Source organism: Centruroides vittatus, unplaced genomic scaffold, assembly GCF_030686945.1.
Source record: "Centruroides vittatus isolate TY-2023 unplaced genomic scaffold, ASM3068694v2 contig_596, whole genome shotgun sequence".
Lineage (NCBI taxonomy): Eukaryota > Metazoa > Arthropoda > Arachnida > Scorpiones > Buthidae > Centruroides > Centruroides vittatus.
Genome location: NW_027122360.1, coordinates 407,476 through 421,373, shown reverse-complemented (window position 1 = coordinate 421,373; position 13,898 = coordinate 407,476). Strand labels below are relative to the sequence as shown.

The following is a 13,898-nucleotide window of genomic DNA, read 5'->3' as shown; positions in this document are numbered from 1 at the left end:
ATAGCAATTTATAATTTAGTATTAGGAAGTCATAAATGTGGGAATTTACTTATATTTCATTGAATTAAAACATTATTGCAGAATTAAAATGCAAATGGTTTTTATTAAATTTTCCTCTCCTTTACTTTTGGATCTTGGCCAAGTTTGTCTTGCTTTCAATAAACATAAATTAAAATCTTTCTTACCTGTCCACGTTAGTACTAGTCCTCTGGTACACCTTCGTCTTCTGGGTGCACTTTAAAGCGATCAATAATATAAGTTCCACGAGGAGCATGTTCTAAGTTCCAAGAATTTTACCAGATTAGCCATTTATCTTCTCTAATGAAGAAATATTTTGAAATTTTTCTAGCAATAAGATTTTGCTGCTAGTTTACTTTCTGCATTCATTAGAAATGTGTACATATTATTCACTCTCAGCTCTTAAACAAAACTAAGAAAGTGGGTGTGAGAAAATTACAGTTTCAATATACTCGTTAGTATATTGAAATTGTATATTACAAGGATGTAAATAATGTACTGATCCAAAGTTAAGTAATGGATTAAATTATCAAGTATAATTTATTAATTATTTTAATAAAAATTCATGTATTTTAATTCATAGAGGTATTGAAAAATGTAGAAAAATGTTAAAAAGCTTTTTTTTGTTATTTTTATTTACTTATAAACAAACTTTTATGTGTAAACTCTGATTTTTTTAATGTATTAAATAAATAGATAAAAATATTTTTGATTATTTATTTTTTCTGGAAAGATTGACTCAAATTTAATTTAAAAATTATATTCTTTAAGGAATCTTACATTGAATAGTTAAAATAAAAATTGATTGTATAAAATTATTTCATAGAAGAATAAATTTACTGTAGCTTTGTTCAGTGATTTATTTAATTTAACTCCTTGAATTTAATTAAATATGTTACTAAGTAAGAAGTTTAAAAATTTTAATTTCACAGACTTCTGTAAATATATTATGTGTTTATGATTCAAATTAAACTTTGTTTTAATAAGAAGGTTATTTTAATATTTAGTTATATAAATAATGTAAATATGTTTTAAATGTTAACTAATAATGTTGTTAATAACGAGTAATATTCTTATAATTTGTCAATAAATGATATAGCATTTGTCTCTCTTAGCAGAAATTATTATAAATGCAAATTATTTTACGAAATAATAATGGAAAATTTTATATTATTTTAATAATTGGATATTGTATACGAGTATATGCACGAATATAAATATAAATTTTTAAATTTTAATAGCTGGCAGTGGTGACGATGTCTTTCGTTCGCTGGTCGGCGATAGAGGAACTATGGCCGTTCACAGTTTGACAGATATTAATTCTGATGTTCATTCTGTAAGTAAACAAAACACATTTTGTAAAGCAATTATTAATAATAATTTTTATTTTATTTTTGATACTATTTTTTGTCTAAAAAAATTCAATTTGGAAATATTTTCACTTATACAAGAAAAAATATAAACTGCAGTTTTTAATCTGGCCGTAAATATTAAAATTGAGAAACTTTCTTGTTTGAAAATATGAGTTGGGAGAAAAAATGAAATAAAACTGCTGTCATGTACTACTGTAACTATAAATTAAACTTTCAACTATTTATTTGAGCATTAATTATAATCTCTTCTGATCCTTCATAAAGTAAATCCTTTCTGATACCCAGATATAAATTTCTTTAAAATAAATAAATAAGTTGCTGATGCAGAATTTTTCTCCATTATTTATATGCCCTATAATTAAAAAATGCATGCTCGAGGAATTACATTATCTAAGGTATTTTTGAGAAATAAAAGAAAAGAAAATTAAATTCTGCTAATATTTTAAATAATTTGGTAGAAATGCTTTCAGTCTCTTAAAGGATTATTTTTAATTTTTGCATTAAAATATATTGAAGAAAATATATAATCGAATTTATATGAGACAAGTATGACTATAAATTTTAAAATGTTCAGTAAATAGATATTTTTTACTTACTTCTTTATATCTATTAGACAGACTGTATGAATATATAACATGTAAAATTTTCTGTACAGTATAAAACTCACCAAATATATTCAGGGATGGTACAAGAATATTTGATGCTCCTATTCAAAGAAAATTTAGGTGCTTTTACACATTGTCTATGTACAATTACATTCATATTATTATTATTATTATCATATCATTATTATACTCATACAAGCACACATACACTCATATATGTAAATATTTATAAAAATAATATCATTAAGAATATTTTTTTTAAATTTTTATAAATTAACACTAATTAATGATCTATTTTTTTTTTTCTTTGTTTATGAGTAAGGCTGATGCATATAGACCAGCGTTTCTCAAAGTGGGCGATAACGCCCCCTTGTGGGTACTGGAGGCTTTCAGGGGGGCAGTAGAAGGCTCAAAGGAAATTAGGGGGCATTAAGGAAATCTAGAGGGGCGATGGCAGACAAATTATATCTATAAAAATCTGACTATAATATATATAATATGCTGACAATCTATATATTTTTTAATTTTTATTGAAGATCACAACCTGAATATTTCTAACTGTTGACTTATATTATAGCATGAATGAACTTATTATAGTAACATTATTGCATAAATATGCTAAAAATGAAAGTTCAAGAATGGCTACCAAGAATTTTGGCTGCAGAAGCAAATCTCTCAACTGTACCCTGAGTTATGGTCAGTTGTTCAACGATTTCTGATAGCATTCCCATTGTCGTATTTGTGTGAACGTGGATTTAGTGCTGTAGCAACGTTGCTAACTAAAAACAGAAATCGGCTGCAAGTTACTGAACGCGGCGACTTACGGCCGATTTTAAGTGAATTTGACCCCGATATTAACAAACTGGTCGAAATACATCAGATTCATCTTTCACATTAGATAAGTTTTAAATTCAAAGCCTTCTCTTAATGTTAATAAAAATACTTCTAAATATGATCAAGTATGAGTTTTATTTCCTCTCATTGAAACATTCTTTGATCTCAGAAATAGGATATAGATCACACCCTATCTATCCTATCCATATAATAATGCATGTTTAAACATTATATTTGCAACTGTTTTTAAGATACGCAACAGATGGTAATGTAAAAAGGCAAGTTAAAAAATATGGGAGCACTAGGAATTTTTTTAATCTCAAAGTGGGCGGTGGTCGAAATAAGTTTGAGAACCAGTGATATAGACAATTGCCTAGATTTGCCTAATGGTGAAACTGGCCTTGAATATATTTATTGAGTATATAAAATCAGTTAACCAAACTGAAATTTCTGTTGCATTGTTTATTGAATGATATTGTTTTAGTTATTGTGCCCACAGCTATCAAATTAATATCCAGATGATGTCCTTTTGAAAATAATTATACATGTTATTGGCCTTTTGGCCTTCTTTTGTACAAATTCATTTTTCTAGTATTTATATGTGTTAATTTTATGGTAGATGCAAAAAGCAAAACTTGAAAATGGTTAAAGGAGTCTGATACTTATAAGGTGGAGCAGTCACATAAGGTGGGAATTTTATTGAATTTGCATTAAAAACTTTTTGTCCGTTTAACTTGGCTCCCCGAGATTAAATCCCGAGCGTGCCACTTGCATTAATGGTTGTTCTATTCAAATTATCAGAACATCTATTGTTGTTGATTTGAAGATGGGATTGAAAATCCCCAAAAGTACTTAATACAAATAAATAAACTGACTTCTTTAACCACTTTCAAGTTTTTTTCCTTACATTTATACCCGTCGAATTGTCTGTTTCAGTTTTTGAGTTTCATGATAGATTTTTCAGTAGTTTAGTTTTTATGTATGTTATGTTTTTTCAATTTTTATACCTTAACAGTGAATGTAGGAAGTATGAAAATACTAAGAAAATTTTGTTTGCTTCTTTGTTTTGACTCCAATCTTATATTTTATTTGAAATGCTTTTTTATAATTATTCTTAATAGATAATGTATTTTGTGGAAAGGTTTACACATATCTGTTGAGAGCACTTGAAACTCTGATAAATTATTTGAAAATATATCAGTAATTTTTAAAATATTTTATTCTTAATCAATAAGTGTTTTATCTCGACTTTTGTGGCTTAATTTTATGTCTGTTATGTGTGTTAAGAAAAATTATGGTAGATTTAAAACATAAAAAATGTAGAATTTATTTTTCCATTTTGTATGAATAAGAAAACCAAAAATAGACTAGTTTAGAAAGATGTAAAATATGTTTTCTATTATCTTTCTATATAACAACCTACTCTCAGACTTTTCTCAATTTAATAATAATATAAAGAATCAGTAAAAATACAATATTTTGATTTATCTTTATTGAACTGCTTAGAGATTATACTTTTTCAGCCAAAAAACATATGACTTTATATAGATTTGGAGATAATAAATGTTTTTTAAAACTAAGTTAATGACTTGGTTCTTAAGAATTAAGTTCTAATCATTTGAATATTTTGGGATTGGTTGTTTATAAGATTTTTATGCATTTATTTAAAGATAATCAAAGCTTTTTTTAATTCATTTCAGTGTACAGAAGACGAAACTATGGGTGCAAATAACCTGATAGGATGTTCTGATACAAATGCATGGTTATCGGCACCAAGAACCCCTTTACAGAAATCTGTATCGACACCTTCCATCTTAATTGCTCAAGAAATCCAAGAGAAAAGTATTTAAATATTTCATAATATATTTAAAATTTAAGAATTAATTACTACTTTTAATGTAATATAATTGTTAATTTTATATAGAATATCATACATGACAGTTTATTAATAACTAGACAAACAGGATATTTTCATATTTTGGAAGACTTAATAATCTTCACATTGTTTATTGTCCTTGGCTATTTCATTAATTCTTGTGCTAATTGAAATATTTTTTATAGAATATTTTATTTAAGTACAATTTTGAAAATTAACATTCTACATTGTACAGTTGTATTAAATAACATTATTATATTGAGAAAAAATATTTTCATAATTGAAAATCTAGACAATACGAACAATGTTCGAGTCCTTTAAATCTTTTTCGCTCCATTCGGGAACTATAAACGGTAGATGACTTGAAGCAAAAAACTTCTTAAAATTGACAGATAAACACTATTAAAAAAATTACACATTAAAAATGACCTTGATGTTAAAAAAGTATTTATTATAATATATATATTTAATATATTTTTAAAAACATTAAAAATATATTAAATATATATTTTTTAAATATTTGTAGACATCAAAGCCTATAACAGAAGGTTGACGTCAAGCTCATTTTTAATGTGTAAGTTTTTTAATAGTGTTTATCTGTCAATTTTAAGAAGTTTTTTGCTTCAAGTCGTCTACCGTTTATAGTTCCCGAATGGAGGGAAAAGGATTTAAAGGACTCGAACATTGTTCGTATTGCCTAGATTTTCAATTATGAAAATATTTTTTTCTCAAATTAAAATAATCCTGGACTTATGTATAACATTATTATATTTTCAATGTCAAATATCTTGTCTGCAATATATAAATTCTTTAGGAAAGTAATATTAAATGATTAGGAATTTTAAGTTTTGATCACATAATTTGTTCTAAAATTTTCTGACTAGTTTAAAGACATATTTTCCTTCAAGTAAGTAAACTTTTTACATATTAGTTCAGTGGTTCTCAAGGTTCTCAACCCGTATTTTGCTGAACACAAGTATTCCACAAAGTTGTCCAGAGTGTTCCATGGAAAAAAAAAAAAGACTTTTTTTGCAAATTTATTGTAAGACAATTTGTAGACAATTCCATGTTTTATATTTTATTCAATACAATAAAATTTATTACTTAATTGGTTTAGTGTTTTGTGAAAATAGTAAACATGGAATTAAAAATATAATGTATTCACAAATATCACAATCAGTTCATCAGTGTGAAATCCAGACACTTCGAACATTTTCGACCTACCGCAAAGACCTTCTCGGGAAGAACAGAGTTCCGAAATGGATCGTTTGACGAGCCACAGAATACTCACTTTAAAAATCACACTTTAACCACAGAATGGCTTATTGATTTTTTAATATAACAATGCTGATGCTCTACATAATGAAAAGTATACAAATGGTATTTTATGGTCTCAGAAAGGTTAAGAAATACTGTATTAGTCAAAGTACATTACTCCATGGCAATTGTAAAAGTTTTTCTAATAAATAACCTCCAAGAAGTCAGTTGCAACTTTTTGACTACCTTCGATGACGTCAGAATGTGCCATTCATTAAAATTGTATTTCATTTGGCAGTAATATTAAGTTTTTACACTTTGTATTAACTGCCTTGGTCTTAGTATTGTGGGAAAAATTTCAAATTTTTCCCACAATATAATAACGCTAATCAATAGTTGGAACCAGTCTTTTGTGGGTAATTAAATCAGGAAAATTGATGGATTTGTGAAATTTTGGGACAAATTGCAAATTGAGAAACTTTAGTTGTTTTTTTTTTCCAGAAAAAAAGTTATATTTTTTTTTAATAGAGAATTTTAATAAAGTTAACTTATATTTGGTACAATTTTTAACAGTTATTTCTTTCTGATCTAAAAACTTAACATAGGATGATTGTAAGAAAATTATAAAACATTACAAATTCTTACAAAGGCAATAATTGAAATTATACAAAAATCCATAAATTATTTAATTGTAGAAGTTGTTTTAATATTTTAACAAAATAATAAACTGAATAAAATATATAAAAAGATGCTTTTACATAAACCATAACATTTCATTTTAATAACTTTCTTGTTTATTTTTCCAGATCATCGGGAATGTAATAGAGATAGGTAAGTTATATATTGTTAATAGATTTTTCTGCTAATTGAAAACTCAATTTATCAATTTGTTAACATAAAAAAACTACATTCAAAAAGAAAACATAAATGAAATTAAAAGATTTTAGTTCTGTCAAGTTTAATATATTTAAAAATTCAAATGTCTCAGTTCCTCAAAAAATTTTCCTTAAATAGTTTTCATTAAATTATGGAGATTTATTATTATATTTTGCATCTTAGATGAGAAATGTCATAATTATGAGAAAGTTATTTATGTAAATTTGAGAAAAATGATGATATTGCAATGTCGATATCTGTATGGTGTCTATTATACTTTAATGAGAAAAAAGAATTGCATGTATTTTTATTAGAATGATTTAGATTGATATTAACTGAACGTATTGGAAGTATGGGGTGGTTATAATTAAAGTCGAGCCACTCGGACCCGTCTAGAGCCCGTTCTCGTGGACGTATTTCGATGAAACTTGGTATATATGTTATATGGACCATGGGGAAAAGGAAAATGCAAAAAAATATTTAGTTCGAATTTTTACCACTAGGTGCAAAATTGGCGCAAGAACAACAAGAAACACAAAATGGAAACACACAAAAGGTTTTTATTCACAACGTCTGTTCAATGTGCAATCCATTTGCCTCAATTACATGTTCAAAACACCTTACAGCATTGTAAGGCGTTTCTTGTTTTTCACGAGCCATTTTTGCACCTAGTGGTAAAAATTCGAACTAAATATTTTTTTTGCATTTTCCTTTTTCCTATGGTACATATAACATATATACCAAGTTTCATCAAAATATGTCCACGAGAACAGGCTCTGGACAGGTCTGAGTAGTGCAACTTTTAATTATAACCACCCTGTATTTATCATTGTAAAAGAAAGGTATCAATATATGAATAGAAAACTGTCTATGCTTGCATAATTTAAAATACTTGTAGAATAAATTATGGATTATAATGTCTGTAAGATGTCATAAGTAACAGAATATTAATTAAGAAGCTATAAATTATTCCTAATAATTCATTCTCTAAAATTAAGGCCTGTTTATAGTCAGTCTAATGGCAGCATGGTACTGCAGCAGTTTATGGAGGTTTGTTAAGTTTGTTACATTACTACTTTGCTAGATGTCAAACTTTTTTAAAACACTTGATGTTTGATGCTACATTTTTCATTTGTACATATTCTTAGTTTTGTTAAATATGTTGGCCTTTTCTTTTTGCCATTTGCCAAGTATTAAACTATTGTTTAATTGTTGAGCATTAAAGTGTAAACAAATTTAAGAAGAAAAATTAAGTAAAATTTTGGACTTTATTGTTTCTACTAAAAAATTTTGATCGTCGCTACTATTTAGACACATTTCAGATCTGATCTTATCTTAATTTATTCACTTTTTTTACTTTGTATTTGTAATAAAATCATACTGCAACAAAAACATTTTGATATTTATTAATTTAAGATGAAAAATTCTCTACTACTAAATATTCATTTGATTGATCCACATCTAACTTACTGGTTTGGGCAACGAACGGTAAGATAGTTAAGAAAAGTTAAACAATATTCAGTTTCGACGGGACGTTTTGCCGAGTTAGATTTGTCCCCGGTCGAATATAACCGTCGTACCGACTCGTCGACTGCATCGACGATAACAATCTCGATACTCCGTGCTGCCGTTGGACTATAAATTAATTTTTATTATTATGACTGAATTACTTTAAAAAATACTACATTTATATTAAAATTACCTTTTCTAAAATGGAAAAGATTAAATGTACAAACTTATAAACATATTTTGAAGTTAAAATCATTTGATAAATTTTTCATTTATATTCTTTCGTGATATTTTAAACTGAAGGGTGCATACCCTTCGCATCAACTTTTTTCAAATTAATTACGTTATTGGATATGATTTTGTCTAAATTGTCTCTAAAATTCAGTTTTCTGTTACCTTGATCCCGATGATCTTTTGAATTAGATTTACTAACTAAAATTTATTAAATAGAGTTAATTTATATTAAATCAACAACAGTTATCATTTAAGCAATTAGACTTTTTACGGAAAGTTTTTGCTTATTTTAGTTATGATCATAAATCTGTGATAATCTGATAAATCACATTAAATATTTTTTTATTAATGTACTTTACTTTCATTTGTGTTTTTTGTTTTTGTAAATTTTCATTTTCTTTATCAGGAAATTTTATGTTAATGCATGCAATTATTAAGTTACATAATTTTTGTTCAGTTTTAATTTTATTTTTTGCTAATTATACAAACAAATTTTGGTTAATAATGTCAATTAAATATTTAAGTTAATTTTTAACTTATGTTTCGTATTATTTTATTTTAAATTATAAAATGCACGATTTTTGATTAGTTTGTTCAGTAGTCAGTCTTTTCAACTTCACGAAATTGACGACGACGACGATGCAAACTTAGTTTTAGAAGAGGACGACGAGCCCGATGAAATGCCAAATATTTTATCGAGGCATATATCTCTTGCTGGTATATTTAGGGAGTAAGTTTGATTAGAAGCTTTTTTTTTAAATAGAGCAGTGTAGATAGAATATATTCAACATTAGTTTCTTTAAATATAAAGAAATATTTAAAATATATTCTAATACAGTCAATTAATTTTTATTTTAGTTTTTAAATATTAAAAATGGGTCTTTGATTTGCTTATTTTAGCCACGGTTCTTTGGTACAAGATAGCGACGAGGATAAACCTTTTCGGAAAAGAAGAAAGCGCGGAAGTCTCTTTTTTAGGAAAAAAAGAGTAAGTGCATTTATAAAATCGTTAGTAAAATTATAATTCTACTAACTATTATAAAAAATACAAATGATGTTGAAAGCTCAGATTAATAAGGCAATAAGGTTAAAGTGACCTTTTGTAGTTCTGATTAAAAAAATGAATGAGATAATATATTCTTCAACAGAAAATTATAAAAATTGTTCTTTGCTGTGTTTTAATATTTTTTAATTATTTGCACTTTCTATAATTGTTAATATTAATACAGTAGACTCTCCCACATCTGGCCCTTCTATATCTGGACTCTTCCTTATCCAGATTGATCAGAGATAACAAAAGTTTTTGTCATATTGTACACTGCTCCAAATCTTACTTTTCTATACTACAGTGTGTACATTTTTTAATTATTTCTTTTATTAAGGTTCCTTGAAGTTTGTAGAAAGAGTACAATGCATGAACTACCACTAAATGTCGAAAATTCTTGCATGTATTTAATTCATAAAAAACTCCTCTATGTAAGCTGAAACTAATTTAACTTGAAAAACACCTTAAATACTCTTTTCAGCAAGACTTAATTCATCAAGTAAATAAATTTAATGTCAAATTACATTTTCTTCTGTATGTCAAAATAAACTTTTTGACGAGACTATGTCAAAAAGTTTTGTCTATAAAATTGCTCGTCTTGTCTCTAAAATTGCGCTGCTGTAGACGGCTGGACACCTTAGAAGCATGAAGGAGTACTGTACGTGTCAGGAGTTGCAATTTGGCACAGAGTATTTGGTGCCCAAATCATGCACACGTGAAAAAAAGTCAGATTTGTAGGTAGTCAGGGGATCGAGAATCAGGTCAAAATAAAATTCAAGATGGTGAGACTGTTTCTACAAACGGGCGCAAGTGCGAGATTTGCGCTTGCGTTGCTCACGCTCTCCGAGACATAGTCCCGTCCCAAAAATGGCTTTGCCATTTTACTTGTTGTACATACAGTAGGCATATAAGTTACAGTCTTATTTATAAGTTCTCACACTCTTCTATCCAGATTTTTCTAATATCTGAATCATCTCATCTGCATTAGTTTGGATACGCTGTATAAGTTTAAATTTGTTAATAAATACGATCAGTTTATTAATCAGTCATTATAAATATAAATGAATACAAATTTACTATGAACACAATACAAGAACAAATGTAGTACTTAGTATGTATACACATTAGCTATTTTATAATATATCCATTTTATATTAAGTTATAAAGCTTTTTTACATTTATTTTTAATTTTAAATATTTTTATATGCTACAGCAGAAATGTGTTAAAATTAACAGTTTTAAACATTTATAAAAGTTATAAAATTATTTAGACCAATGGAAAACTCACACAAATATACCAAAACTAGTAAAAGGAATAAAATTATCTAATGATATGAGCATTTTTATTCATATCATTAGATCAATTGTCTAGTTAGCCAACAGTACAGAATTTCTTTGAAAAAGATTTTCTTTAAATAGATTTTAGACTCACTTTAAGTTATTAATGATTATTAAAGAATATTTATCCCAGAGACAATACAATAATTTCTTTTTTTCCAAATTGTTTCTATAATAATTAATATCAGTGCTTATTGATGCTTGCCTTGCCAAACGTCTTTATTTCACAAGTTGCCATATAATAGTCGTCGACACATTTTGGGATAATTTATTCCCTCTTTGGTATAGTTTATTTTCTAGTATTTTATAGTTTTTTAAGTCCTGTCTTTTGCACTTTTGTTGTCACAAAGTTACTGGATTGGTTGAGTATGATCTTATTATATGGCAATTTGTGAAATAAAGAAGTACAAAATAAGAAGACGTAAGCATTGATAATGACTAATATTAATTATTATAGAAAAAAATTGGAAGATAAGTGCCATAATGCAGTTCCAGGAACAACAGTAATAAGTATAGAAGAAAATATAATAAAAATAATTTTTTATCAAAGAGTGGATTTTCCATCTTTTTTATCCATCTTAACTTACTGAAATCATAAAATAATAAAAGTCAATTATCATTTAAATGATGATTATTTTTTCAGTTATAATTAGATTACACAATTGAAGAGCTTATTTTCAAAGTAATGTATCTCCATTTTTTTATTTTTTTTAGTTTGTGGCTATGGCACAACACATTGATAATATGCTTCTCTATAGTGCTGCAATATTTTTTTCCCAAAACAGGTGTTTCGTCTGTTGGAAAATGTATCAAAAAATTGGTTTTCTTTTCAAATGTGATGTTTTTTGTTTTGTATTTATTTCCAAACTGTCACACTTCCATAACAGCCAATTACGAAGAGTACATTGTTCGCGTGACTAAGGCGATACATTGCCAACTGCCGCAAATAATCAGGCTAACTTTTGGATATAAATGATTAAAGATTAGAAATAAATTTGGCGACGTATTGGTTTAATGTTATCGGGTTTAGTACGATGTTTATTTGTCACGCGACTATTTCACGGTAATGACTTTTCTGAAGTGCAAGTGCCATAGTGTTTGATTGTTCTCTTACTTTTTTGTTAATAATGGCCACATTTTCTAAAGAAGTTCAAAGAGTATTTAGTCGATATGCTAGAAAGATGTCGTGTTCTTGTTTTGTAGAAATTTTTTTAAGTAAAATCCAAAAATCAAGAAAATTCATTTGTTTTGTGATGGATGCAGTACTCAAAACAAAAATTATACATTATTAGAAATGCTAAGTAAACTTTCAGATATGTATGGTGTGTAATTTTTGAGATTACATATCCGGTGCAGGGTCACAGTTATTTACCCATAGATAGGGACTTTGGAAGGGTGGAAAAACTGTTAAGAAAAACTGAACTGCTTCTTTTACCAGAAGACTACAATAAAATTTTTAAGCTTATAGGACAAATACATGTTCTCGGTAAAGACTGGCAACTTGGTAATTGGAAACTTGCAATTTATTCACACATTACGTCTAAAATAGATTTTAAAGTATGTGAAATGAAAGTAATCAGAATAAACTGTAAATATGTTTGTTGCAAACAGCACTATTCTGATAGATTGGAAATGTGCAAAACATACAATGTTAAAAAGAGGTAAAAAAAAAATGGTCATATCTATTAGTTGATTTGTTACCATTGGAGAATAAACTTAAGCTGGAAAAGATAGATGAGGTGAAGAAATTTTTAAATAAAATGGGAATAAGTAATGGGCATACTGCAATGATATTTTACAAAAGGTGTTTTGTTGTTTAGAAAGTGATTGATTCTAAATAGGTACTGTGACAGAACAATTACAATATGATTTTTATTCATTTTATGTACTCATTAAGTTTTCTCTTTCTTTTGGAATTATTATAGTTTTTTAAACACCTTTTTTTTTATTATCTTCAGTCATATGAACAAGGTTCGTGTGATTTTCATTTTTGTTTTGTATCTTATTTTGTATATTCTCCTTTGATTTTATATATTAAAAGTTTTTGACCATCTATTTGTTGTTTTTATTACATTATCCATTTAAATGCTGCAATTTTGTTCCAAAGTGGTGTAAGTTTATGATTTGAAGTACCAAAACTACCATTTCCTTTGCCTCAGGATTTTTTTCACTGTTAAACCTATATTCAGAATATAAAAATAAAGCTCTGTACCAATAATTAAGTTTTTACCTTAACATTTAAAGCAATTATTTAAAATTTGCAGTTTTTGGAAATTTGTATTTTCTGGAGATACATCACTTTGGGAATAAGCTCTTCAGTTTCTTCATTGTTTATCAAATGTATTTTGACCAAATTTTAAAGTAAAATATTTTTATTTATATTTATTAAATAAGAGGAAAATTATAATTTAATTTTAAATTTAACAGGGTAAAGATAAGGAGAAAGAAACGAAAAAAACTCCGCATCAATTTGTATCCATCTGTTATAGTACCGCCGCCGTGTGCGATGTTTGTAACAAACAATTAGCTAATAAAAATGCCTTGAGATGCGAAAGTAAGTAGTGACTTTTATTTTAAGTAAAAGAATTAAAATGATGATAAATTTACTTTTTAACAAATAGCATTTTCAAGTTATTTTACCAGATTTAATATCAGATAAAATCAATAATAATTCTGAAGTATTGAGTAATAATAATTTTGATTAGAAATTTTTGGTTAGATGAATTTTTAATAATTAAAAAAATTTACTGTAATCAGTGGTGTAGTGTGGGTGTCAGCTGCCCAGGGCAGAGGAAAATTTCGCCCCCCTTTTAAATAAAATACGGGGAATCCCTACAAGTCAGTACAGACGGTGTTGTCGGTCGCTACAATGTGCAAGATGTCGTTATTATACATTCATTTAAAGAAAGAGGATTCCCCAGTTTCGTCACAGA

The 13,898-nt window shown here is 27.1% G+C and overlaps 1 protein-coding gene across 1 annotated transcript in view; it reads left to right on the top strand.

Annotated features, from left to right (window-relative positions):
• Positions 1 to 13,898, top strand: part of cyst (rho guanine nucleotide exchange factor 18 cysts) — a 218,426-nt gene that overhangs the window by 161,467 nt on the left and 43,061 nt on the right. Inside the window, 6 exon segments of the mRNA XM_067275154.1 lie at positions 1,260 to 1,354; positions 4,531 to 4,672; positions 6,770 to 6,794; positions 9,172 to 9,312; positions 9,483 to 9,570; positions 13,393 to 13,519. Of these exon segments, the coding sequence (XP_067131255.1) occupies positions 1,260 to 1,354; positions 4,531 to 4,672; positions 6,770 to 6,794; positions 9,172 to 9,312; positions 9,483 to 9,570; positions 13,393 to 13,519 (618 nt within the window).